At 37.1% G+C, this 11,381-nt stretch overlaps 1 protein-coding gene across 1 annotated transcript in view; it reads right to left on the bottom strand.

The window, feature by feature from the left end:
- LOC140235838 (uncharacterized) overlaps positions 1–10,969 on the bottom strand; it is a 17,203-nt gene extending 6,234 nt beyond the window's left edge. Inside the window, exons 1-6 of the mRNA XM_072315836.1 lie at positions 10,696–10,969; positions 9,148–9,246; positions 7,124–7,237; positions 3,856–3,969; positions 1,969–2,076; positions 645–767 (exon numbers count right to left, since the gene is read on the bottom strand). Coding sequence (XP_072171937.1) covers positions 645–767; positions 1,969–2,076; positions 3,856–3,969; positions 7,124–7,237; positions 9,148–9,246; positions 10,696–10,969 — 832 coding nt within the window. The remainder of the gene's footprint in view (positions 1–644; positions 768–1,968; positions 2,077–3,855; positions 3,970–7,123; positions 7,238–9,147; positions 9,247–10,695) is intronic.
- Between the last annotated feature and the right edge of the window lie 412 nt (positions 10,970–11,381).

Here is an 11,381-nt window from a genome sequence, read left to right as displayed (position 1 = left end):
GAATTTCACAAACAGAAGATCATTTTTGCTGCTTTGGGATTGTTTTTTTTTTTTATTCAAAAACGTCCTATGTTACAGAAACAGGTCTTCTGTTGCTCCGCATTCACATAAATGTGACCCATCACTGTACAGGCATGCTATTAAACCTGGAAACATTAAACTCCACATTACTTGAATATGAGACCATTCTGAAGCAAATAAATTTCACACAATAATAAATATATAATGTACTCTTAAATGAATCCCACAAGGACTGGAACAATCATCCCCCAGCATTCCCACTGATTCCACTGATTAATTACTAGTCATCCCTTTAAATGAAACCCAATATTTGTATCATGAAGAATTTAGCCTTCTCCTCTTTCTACTTCTATCACAGCTCGTTACTATTGCACCATAAAAATGTACATATTGAGCAATATCATTTCTATTTCTATCCTTGACATTATTCCTTGTCTCATCAGTGCCAATAATCTTATATTCTTTAAAATTATTTTATTATGCATGGGTTACATTACGATATTTTATTGTTTTTAAATATTGGAAATGAGCACAAATGCCAAGGGAACAAATTACAGAGAGAATTTGAGAACACAGAAATTCACATAAGTCTGATGCACACTTAAATTTCTGGTTTTTACAACCTGTGTCTGGAGCACGCGGAAGAGTACGTTGTGTCATGACGGACTGCTTCCGTCGCTTTGGGGAGAGAATAGTCGGGAGGGTTGGTTTGCGTTTGGTTGTCCCCTGGGGTACTTTATCACCACCTTTCGAGACAGAAAATACAATTCAGAGTAATTATGAAAAATGGGTGATGGAGATATATAAAACAAAGATGAACATATAGCCAAAATTTGAATCATTAATATCCTTCTACTGCCTTTAATACCATAACAGCTAGCTTCATCTGCATACTACACCGTGCTCATTGTTATTTGTCATTTACAATGTATATTGCTAATGATGCTTTTCTTTCTTTCCTTAATCATAATACTAAAAACTTTAAATGATAACAATCATTTTGAGGCATGAAACTTTCGCAAAATTGCCACTGGCATTCAAAGCATTGAGTACTCCAGAGTGATTGTGTGCTATTTTCTTTCATGAATATAAAACAAGATGAACAAAAACTCAAAATTTGAATTGTTCCAGCCTTCTACTGCTTCTCATACTTAAAAAAAAATCCCCCCCCCCCCCCACAGAAAAGCCCTGTTTAAAGACAATGTGTATACTTGTCTGTCTAACGCGGCCAGCGGCCACAAATTTTGTTTCCCGTAGTAGCTTTTAACCTGTCAGAAGCGGCCAATGAGCTGATAATTCAGCGCGTTTTTCTGCTTTTAGTAGCCGTGCCAGTCATTCATTGGCAACGTTCAGTGATCGCAATCGCTGCATTCATCGCTCATTAAGTATCAAGCTTTCTCCACGACTGTACACGTGCTACTGTGCAACAATAATTATATCAAGAACACCGGCATTGTTCAATGCATAAAACACACATGTGCATACGTATACGCATACATGCACATGTACAATGTACGTACCCGCTACTTATAGATGTATAGAACGATGATACATATGCACTTGTAGGCAATGCATACAAAGTTGGAAAACCTGTCTATAGCGGCCACCTGTATATACAATTGTAACGGCCACTTTTTTGTTTCCCTTGGGTGGCCGCTATAGACAGGTTTGACTGTACTATGATTTGATCATTGTTATTTGCTATCTATATTGTTAATACTGCTTTTCTTTCATTGCTAGACTCAAGTATTATTTATGTGTTTATTTTACCATCAAGCGCAGTGTTTATAATAACTATTAATGATGACAATCCTTTCGAGGCATGCAACTTTGGCAAATTGCCGCTGGCATTCAATGCATTGAGTAGACCAGAGCTTTTGCGTGCTATTTTCAGTCATAAATCTTGGCAAAACTTTTGCTGAAATTTTGGGTTTTACAGTATCCAACCTGAGACTGGACCATGAGGAAGAAGATTTGGGGAGTCGTAACGCTTCAGTATCTCTCTGGCTGAAATTGTGAATGAGACACGTTTCTTCTGGCGAGCTCTATCACTGCCTGAAACAGAAGAAAATACAAGTCAGATTAGATATGAAAAATATGATACATCCAGAAATACTTCAAATCGAATGTGGTGAACATTGGAAATTTGTGACAACAAAATAAAAACAATTAAGTATGCACTCGGTTTCTCTTTCATTCTGAGACTGGCTACATAAACTCCTTTACAGCAACGATGAATTTCATCAAACCATTATTTATGAAGAGTCACACAAAGCATTATAATATACAAGATTTCATACTGATAAAATTTCAGAGATTGAAGTAGGATTTCAGTATTAAATAGTAGTGAAATAGAAATGGATTATGGATAATGGATTATTTGAAACGTTGTAATGAAATTAACTCAAAAAACACATGGCATCAATTCAATATTTATCCATTCTGTTTCGGAACAACTTGTGCCCAAAAACAGTCGATAAGGTTTCATGGATCTAATATTTGGAACTCCGGAATTCCAGAAAATCTTAAAAAGCTGCCTCTGAACAATTTCAAGAAAAAATTTTGATATGCTCTTGCCTTCTCCTCATTTTAGTCAAAATAGGAAATTTGAATTACATTTTTTTATTAAGTATTTTACATGAGCTGCAATCGGGAATGTCTTCTCGTACTGTTTCCACGTATTTTTGTAGTCTCATTCTATACCTCGTTCTGTTTTGTTTGCTTTGCTTCATGTGATGTTGTTTGTTTTGTCCTCTGTCTTAGTATGTTTTATTCTCTCCATGTTTCCTTGATGTTATTGGTAATTTCTGTTAATTTTAATTTCGTGCTTGTTCAAATAAGTTTCATTCTCTCTGTGCTCATTTTATCATTTGATATTTTAATGTTTGAATCGCAATATGTGCATGATTTGTTTTTGAGGGTACATTCTATTTTAACAAGCCTCTGGCTTTCTCAGAACTGTACCTGCCACATTTTGTAAACATCTTATATCGAAACGATTTTTATTACTGAATAAATGTATGAACTGAATTGAATTGAAGAGGCTTCTCAAGTGGATTATGGCTAAGTAGATGTCTCTGTCTCCGGTTCACTGGGGGGGGGGGGGGGGTACATGAAAAAGCCCTCTTATGCTCATCATTTCAATAACCATTAAACATCACAATGTCTTGCACAAGTGTGCCTGCCCAGGGTGGGCACAACTCTCTCCATAGCAATTACATTAACATTTTAGCAACTGAAGATTCCATACATGTAATGGTCTATTATTAAATGAAAAGTACAGTAATATTACTTTCATGTCAATAACTTTCTAAATTACGCAAGATAGATCAATGCATGTTAATTTACATCTATTTCAAATTATGTTAATTTGAAAGCCTCTTTAATATAAAGACTTTACCAAGAGACTTGTGGGTCACAGAAATAATTCTGATATTCCTTTGTTGACCTCCAATGTTTTTAAACTTATCCAATTATATATTCAACACTGTATATATAAACAATAAAAACAGTGAGGCATAAAACCACAAAGAAAACATCAGACAGTTTCAGGCAATTCATCTACTAAATGGGTACTGGCATAATTTTCCAGATCTTTTGATTTATTATCTATCTTTCGATTTATCATTTATTTATTTATTTATCTATTTATCTATTTATTTTTAATTTATTAATTCACTTATTTACTTAACTATTTACTTATTTATTCATTTATCTATCTATCTTTTTAATCATTCATTTATTCATTCATTCATTCATTTATTAATTCATTTATTTATTTATTTATTCATTTATTCATAACTTTCATGCAAGCTGGGCATTAGAGTATCTAACCTTGGTCAGGGCCATGAGGCAGAGGACCCACAAGCAGGTATTTCTTCTTTTGCGCTGTGGCTGCAGTAGAAGATGAGGCACCTTTGTTCTTCTCCTGGGGCGCTTTATCACCACCTTCAAAAGAAAGAAAATTCAAGTTACAGCGCTTAGGGAAAATGGACAAAGATGCACTCGTATAAAAAAACAAGGTAAATGTAAAAGTTATGATCCGATTATCTGTCCAAATAAGGTGTCCCCTCCCATCCTCCCACAAGTATAACTTCTGAAACTTAAAAAAATGAAACCCCAAATTTGAATCATCATTGATTTCCACTTTTACTACATCTCGGGTCGCTTGGCTTCAAATTTTGAGACAGGAAACTTGCAAATTGCAGCCTATGTTCTTTTTTGTTGCGCGAAAATAATAGCTAGTTACCATTGAATACTGTATACGCTATATATTTCGCGGGGGTTTTATTTTCGCGAATTTCGCGAGTCGAGAGCTATTCGCGAAATTAACAACACGCGAAAAATATTACCTTCCAAAATGAATCCCTTGCTTTGATGATACGAACATTTCAGTACTAGTATACCATGTCACGGCTTACCGAACAGACCATACTGGCTAAGCTTGTTTACGCTCTTCCACGTCTACTTACGAATACTGTAGAGAGCCAATCCATTATCGCAAGGGGACCATTCGTCAGAAATCTAGCGCGATGGACTTAACCACTTCAAAAATGTTGAATTCTAACTTACTAGTTTGCAGAGTTTGGTAAGTTTTTTTCATGCAGTGTATAACTAGTATCATTCTTATTTGCTAGTAAGTTGAAAATTCACACTTTCTTCGCCACTTCATATTTTCTCTGGTCCCCCAATTGCGAATTTAACCACTCGCGAAAATGTGTGACAGCGACAATTCGCGAAAATTTATGTACGCGAAAATTATAGCGTATACAGTACTACATCTTGATTAGGAAATATTTTTGATTGCTTTTAAATACAGTGCGCTCTGCTTTAACCCTAACTAGGCCAGGCTATTTAGGTGTTGTAGTTGATAGAGCCGGGGAAGGGGGCCTCCCAGGCCCACCCCCCCCCCCAATCTCAACCGTCGATCGCGCGATCGCGATGAAAATTGGCACACATATTGCCTATGATGTAATCTAAAATACCTTGAAGTTAACTTTTCAAAAAAATTATCATTTTTGCTAAATTATGCTAAATCATGCATAATGATGCATGAAATCAGACAATCTGGTATAAATCACAAAATAAAGCTAAAAACAGGCAAATTTTTTGTGTAAATATCCTTAAATAGTGTCCTTATCACATGTAATAAAAAAGACTGTGATATCAGAAAAAGATTCTTAAGTATTTTATTGTTTTTTGAATTTCTTATGTATTTCTTTGTTTTTTTGAGTTTGTATGTTTTCCTTTGTTTTTTCGATGAAAAAAAATTTTCGCTCCGAACAATAAAATATGTTATTCATTGATTTTAATCAATAAAACACCAAAATAATCATGCTTTTATGAAATTTGCCTGTAAGCACAGTTTGCATTGAAATTGTACACGAGTTCACGTTTTCGAGCAATTTTTGGTCTGACATACATGTACATATTTAAGCGTAACTTTGGAACCGCGCGCCCGAGTGTCGCAAATTTGGTGTCAAAAGATGCAGGAGACTCAAAAGAAAAAAGTCATGAAACGTCGAGGCGAAAGCTTTTTGCGATTGCGATATATCGCGCGGAACGTTGGGGGGGGGGCCTCGGAGGCCCCCCGGCCTAGTTATAATAATAATAATAATAATAATGTATCAATTTATAAAGCGCAAAACCTATAGACATATGTTCTTCTGCGCTGCAAAAGCTTCTGATGTGCTTGATAATAACGAACATTTAATGAAACGGTGTGTTTTGAGTCGTGATTTAAAGACTGCTACTGTTGGGGATTTCCGGACTTCTAATGGTAGATCATTGCAAAGTTTTGGGAGCTGCAAAGGCAAATGCTCTGTCTCCCAATGTTACTTTTGTTTTACATGTTGGAATCTGTAAAAGAAGAGTGTCCTTAGAACTAAATTATGAGTATGTCGATGAGATTTAAACACTAATAATTCGGATATGTAACTGGGGGCTTGACCGATAAGTGACTTATACACAATCAACAAGATCTTAAACAATATTCGTTTACGAATCGGAAGCCAGTGTAAATCTTTCAGAAGAGGAGTAATCCTTGAAAATCTAGGTTTGTTACAAATAAGCCTTGCACAGGAGTTTTGGACTTGCTGCAGGTGCCCAACTTGAGAATCAGGGAGTCCATATAATAACCCATTACAATAATCCAATTTACTAACAATACATACTTGGACAATCATTTTCATACTGTTCTCATCAAAATATTTCCTGATACGTCTAAGGTTATAAATCATATGGTATGATGATTAGGGTTAATGGGCTATTTTTTACATGATTTCTGCTTTAGTGGACTATTTCTTTACATGATTAAGCCTAAAAGGTCCATGAGGGGAGAGGGAGGGGTGGAATCTGCCCCCCCCCCCCTTGACATTTCCTGCAATACATTGTATTTGTGCAGCATGAGGCCTTGTCCTGAGTCTTCTAGATCTCCTTTTTCTTTAAGTCTCGCGCAAACTTTTGAGACCAAATTTGCAACATCCGCATGGACTGTTTCTGTAACAAATGTCACCCCAAAATGGGCACAATTTTGTGATTTTGCATACAATTTCTTTGAAAAAAATGTGTGCTGTTATTAAAGTCATAGAAACCTCATAATTTTTACTATTTATCATTTTGAATGATTATTTCTTTGCTATGTATGGTGAAAAATTGGTCAGAGACAATTTCGAAAAGAGAAAAAACAAAACAAAAGCTGAAAAACAGTGAAATAGATAACTAAATTTTGACTCTCGATGATTTTGCTTTTTAATAGTGTTCAACTTGATAGAACAATATCTTGGATATTTTATTTCCAAAATGAATTAATCTAAATTTAACATTGACACTGACAACAAATCTCAAGTTGCAATCTTGTATATCATAGTGTGGATGTGGAGTGTTTCAAATTTATCTATTTTGTTCATTCCACGTTTACAACAACTTTACATGATAACTTATCTTTTTGAGACATAAAACTTTCACAAACTGTCACTGGTATTCAATGTATTGAGTAGACAACTAAGCTATTCTGTGCTATTAACTTTCACAAAACCTGGCTCCTTGTGAAATTCGCAAAGGTTTCATGCATGCTAAAATTTTTGGTCTTGCAGTATCTAACCTGCGACTGTGGCAGGAGGAAGAGGGCCTTGCTTTGGAAGCCCTTTCTGTTGCTCTGTGGATGGCGTTGTGGCTGAGTCATCAGTGGTCTTCTCCTGGGGTGCTTTATCTTTATCTTAAACATAAGAAAATTCAATATATAGAGTACCAGGTAGCATAAAGAAAATAATATGATATGATATAATACAAGGCAAGTACCAAATTGTGTCTCGCCCATTCGCGTACAAGAAATCTTGATACTTTTCTAACTCCCAGAAGTTCATTGACCCACCTATGACCTTTGACCTTGTGGTGACCTTCAACTTCCCAAGGGACATTTACCATCCAAGTTTGGTCACAAACGTACAAAGCAATCAAAAGTTCAGAGCCATAGTCGAAACACGCCATAAAAACTTAACAATGGGCCCTAAAAATTTGTTGACCCCTTTCTGTGACCTTTGACCTTGTCATGACCTTCACCTCCCAAGTGACATCTACCATCCAAGTTTGGTCACAAACGGACAAAGGGATCAAAAGTTATGAGCCATAATCAAAATGCACCATAAAAACTTAACATTGGGCCCTAAAATTTCGTTGACCCCTGTCTGTGACCTTTGACCTTAAGGTAACCTTCAACTTCCCAAGGACATCTACCATCTAAGTTTGGTCACATACAGACAGATACATCAAAAGTTACAAGCCATAAACGAAACGTGCCCTAAAAACTTAACATTGGGCCCTAAAGTTCATTGACCTCTGCCTGTGCCCTTTGACCTTGAGGTGCCCTTAATATTTGATACAATGTGTAACTTTGTATTTATACTCTTCCCTCCAAGTTTGATTGAAATTGAAATCCTCAGTAGAGAGTTATTCAAGTTTTTGTAGCGTTACGGACAGACGACGGACGGACGGCTGACGGACGGACGACGGACGGACAGACGCCACAGGCGATCCCTTAGTCTCCCCACACCTCAGGTGGGCTTGACAAAAATGGAGTAAAACAGAATGCAACTATACATGAGACCATACATCACAAAACGAACAAAAAGTCACACCCCTTGATTTCACGCGAGTACTCAAAAAAGGTGAAACTGGTCAACAAAGTCAATATTGGGATTTTCATAGTTTGTGGAAGAGCTACCCTTCTTCTACATTATTCTTTACTTTGGGATCATGGGAAAGTGCATTTTAAGCAGTTTTTCGAGTAATGAGATCAGGTACAGTATGTCTTTAGAGGCCCCTCTTCATTTCCTAACAACCCTTTGCACACTCTTCACTTCCAAGTCTAGTAAAACTTTTTTCCTATATAAGGGATAATGCTAATGCTTTGAAAGTTGGCACTAATCATGACCAGATTAATTTCACCTTAATCTGATTACATGTATCTCTTCATTGTTACAGCTCCAGTGGTTTACATCCTGTTTTTTGTCCCATTCATCGCACAGCTAGCACAGTTTGGTGAAATTAAGCACTTGAATAGACCCTGTAACTTCAGGGCCTCTTTTCTCGGTTCACACTTTTCCAGAGTGTGTGCTTTTTTGCCAATATTAAGATATGTTAGGAGACTCCATTTAAATTGAGCTACCTAAACATTTTACAGCTTGAATATATAGTCTGCTCTTTCAGAATCTGCCCTTTACTAAAAATCCATGTATGGCAAGTTTTTGTTGGTTTTGATGGTCGCAAGTTGCCAAGTGGCATTTAATGCAATGAGTAGAGAAGAGCATTTGCGTGCTTTTTACTATCGCAAGTCTTGGCTCCTTGCAAAATTTGCAAAAGTTTCAGGCATCCTAAAATTTCCTGTTGTAGAATACTGTATATGTCAAATATTTCATGAGGTTTTCACTTTTGTGAATTTGTCAAGTCAGGTGCAATTCGCGGAATTTAAGACACGTGAAAATATTGACTCTGATCCCGATGTGAATGTGATGTACGCCTGTACATTTCTCCGTTCAGAACAAGATTCCACAACTGCGAATCTAACCACTCGCGAAATAGTCGGGAATTCCCCAATCGCGAAAATTTATGACGTTTACAGTATCTCACCTGAGACTGGAGCATGAGGAACAGGACCTTGAATCTGACTCTTCTTCTTCTGGCCCTTTGTCCTTGTGTGGCCTTCGACACTTCTCTGGGGCGGTGTAGCTTTATCATACAAAGAAGAAAATTCAATGAATAGTACATGTAGTACTTACCAGGTAGTACAGAAACAACATTGCAAATACGGATGGACAAAAAAGGTACAGATTCTGTGCCTAAATAAGGTTTTTCCCCCTCCCCCTCCCTCAAATAGTATACAGTTGTATATGTAACTCTTGATTTTTTTAGAAGAAAATAACACCAAAAATTTGAATATTGATGATAGCAATGATATCAGTATAATAATGATAATAATGATAATAATAATAAAAATAATTACAATCGTCATTATTATTAATATTATCATTATCATTATTATTACTACCATCATTATCATTATCATTATTATTATTATCATTATTATAATCATTTGAAATTGTACTGCTCAGAAACTGATTCCATTACATATGCTCAAGGTGCAAACATGTGTGCAAGATGCAAATTACATTCAGGTAGCAGGTGTACATATTTAGGGAAAGAAAACAAGGTGAAACAGTACAGGACAATGAAATTGCAGGATCGCAGGATTCTTCACTACCCATTTTATAAAATTGCGCGGCTGACAGTAACAGTGTGTAATGACACTTCTGTCCTGAGGGAGAAAGATTTGCAGTGAAACCATGTGTATACAGTATACAAGGAGTCCTTAACCAGATCGTTGTTTGGCAGAAGAGCCTAGAAAGAAGAGAGTTGAAGAGGGAAGCGACGTATGGAGGTTGTAAGGAGGGAAAAAAGTGAAGAGTGGGGGACAGTAATGGGCTAGAAGTTGAAGTTGCACTAGTGGAGATGGTAGAGAAAGGAACAGAGAGAGTGGTAAGGAAGAATAGAGTGAGAATCAAGTAAGATGTTTGGACATCGTTAAGAGGAAGATGAAATAGAAGGGAAGAGGAAGAGGGAGAAATTGAATGTTGGAAAATCATGGAGATAGGAGAGAGAAGTGAAGATTCATGAAACCAAGAGAAGAACACAGTCAGCGAACAATGTGGACTATGGAATGCGGAATCAATGAAGAAAGGATGAATAATCTCGCGAAGGAAAGGCAAGTCAAAGAGAGATGAGACTATGTTGAGAGAAGGGAGAGAGAGTGCAACTTCAACTTCTAGCCCATTACTGTCCCTACTCTTCACTTTTTTCCCTCCTCACAACCCCCATATGTTGCTTCCCTCTTCAATTCTCCTCTTTCTAGGCTCTTCTGCCAAACAATGATTCGATTAAGGACTACATACACATGGTGTCACCACAAATCTTTCTCCCTCATTTACTTCACCATGCAAACCTTCAAACAACAAATAACTTCTGTCCTATCTGCATACATGTTGTGATGATCAACCAATAGGATAGCTACATCATGATTTGGGAAATGAAAATCTTACTATGGGGCTGGGGTTTATTATAACAGAAAGTGCTTGCATGTACCCCTAGATTGTTTCACGCATTTCAAACATGGTATCCAACCTTTCTTTGGATCACAAGGACGAAGAACTGGTACTAGCACCCACTGCCAATTCTTTGGAGGTGGCCCGACCGTTGAGACGTCTTTGCTATAGTGTAGCTCAGGAAGCTTAATGGCACTCTCAGCTGGTGGAGTGTCACCTTCAGTGCTTTCCTCGGGCACGTCAGTGTTTGCTGGTGGAGTAGCCGATGTGTTATCTTCAATAATTTCCTCTACGTCATCTTCAATAATTTCCTCTACGTCATCTTCTATAATTTCCTCTACGTCATCTTCCATAATTTCCTCTACGTCGTCTTCAATTATTTCCTCGGGTATGTCAGTCTCTGGCTCTGCTGGAGGAGTAGCCAATGTGTCATTGTCGGTCCTTTCCTCGGGCACATCAGCACCATCTTAAAATGGAAGAAAATTGAGAAGATAAATTCTCTAGATACAGCACAGGGGAAATAATGTTGAAGACCATGTCCTTACAAAATGAATGCATGAAAGCCAATTGTACACGAATTACTAAAGAATCAGACACTCCGAACTCCAAGCCCCTTCTGATCTGGAGATTCTCCCGTCTGACTCTGAATCCACCCTAGCAAACTGGAGTCTCCTCTCCTGGTTAGTGGTGGTCCAACTTGATGGGCAGCAAGTCCCTTGCTCGGTCAGGGTTGATGGATGCTTTCTTATAAAGTCTCAATGCTCA

Source organism: Diadema setosum, chromosome 12 (genome assembly GCF_964275005.1).
Source record: "Diadema setosum chromosome 12, eeDiaSeto1, whole genome shotgun sequence".
NCBI classification, from domain to species: Eukaryota; Metazoa; Echinodermata; class Echinoidea; order Diadematoida; family Diadematidae; genus Diadema; species Diadema setosum.
This window is presented reverse-complemented; position numbering and strand designations above follow the sequence as displayed.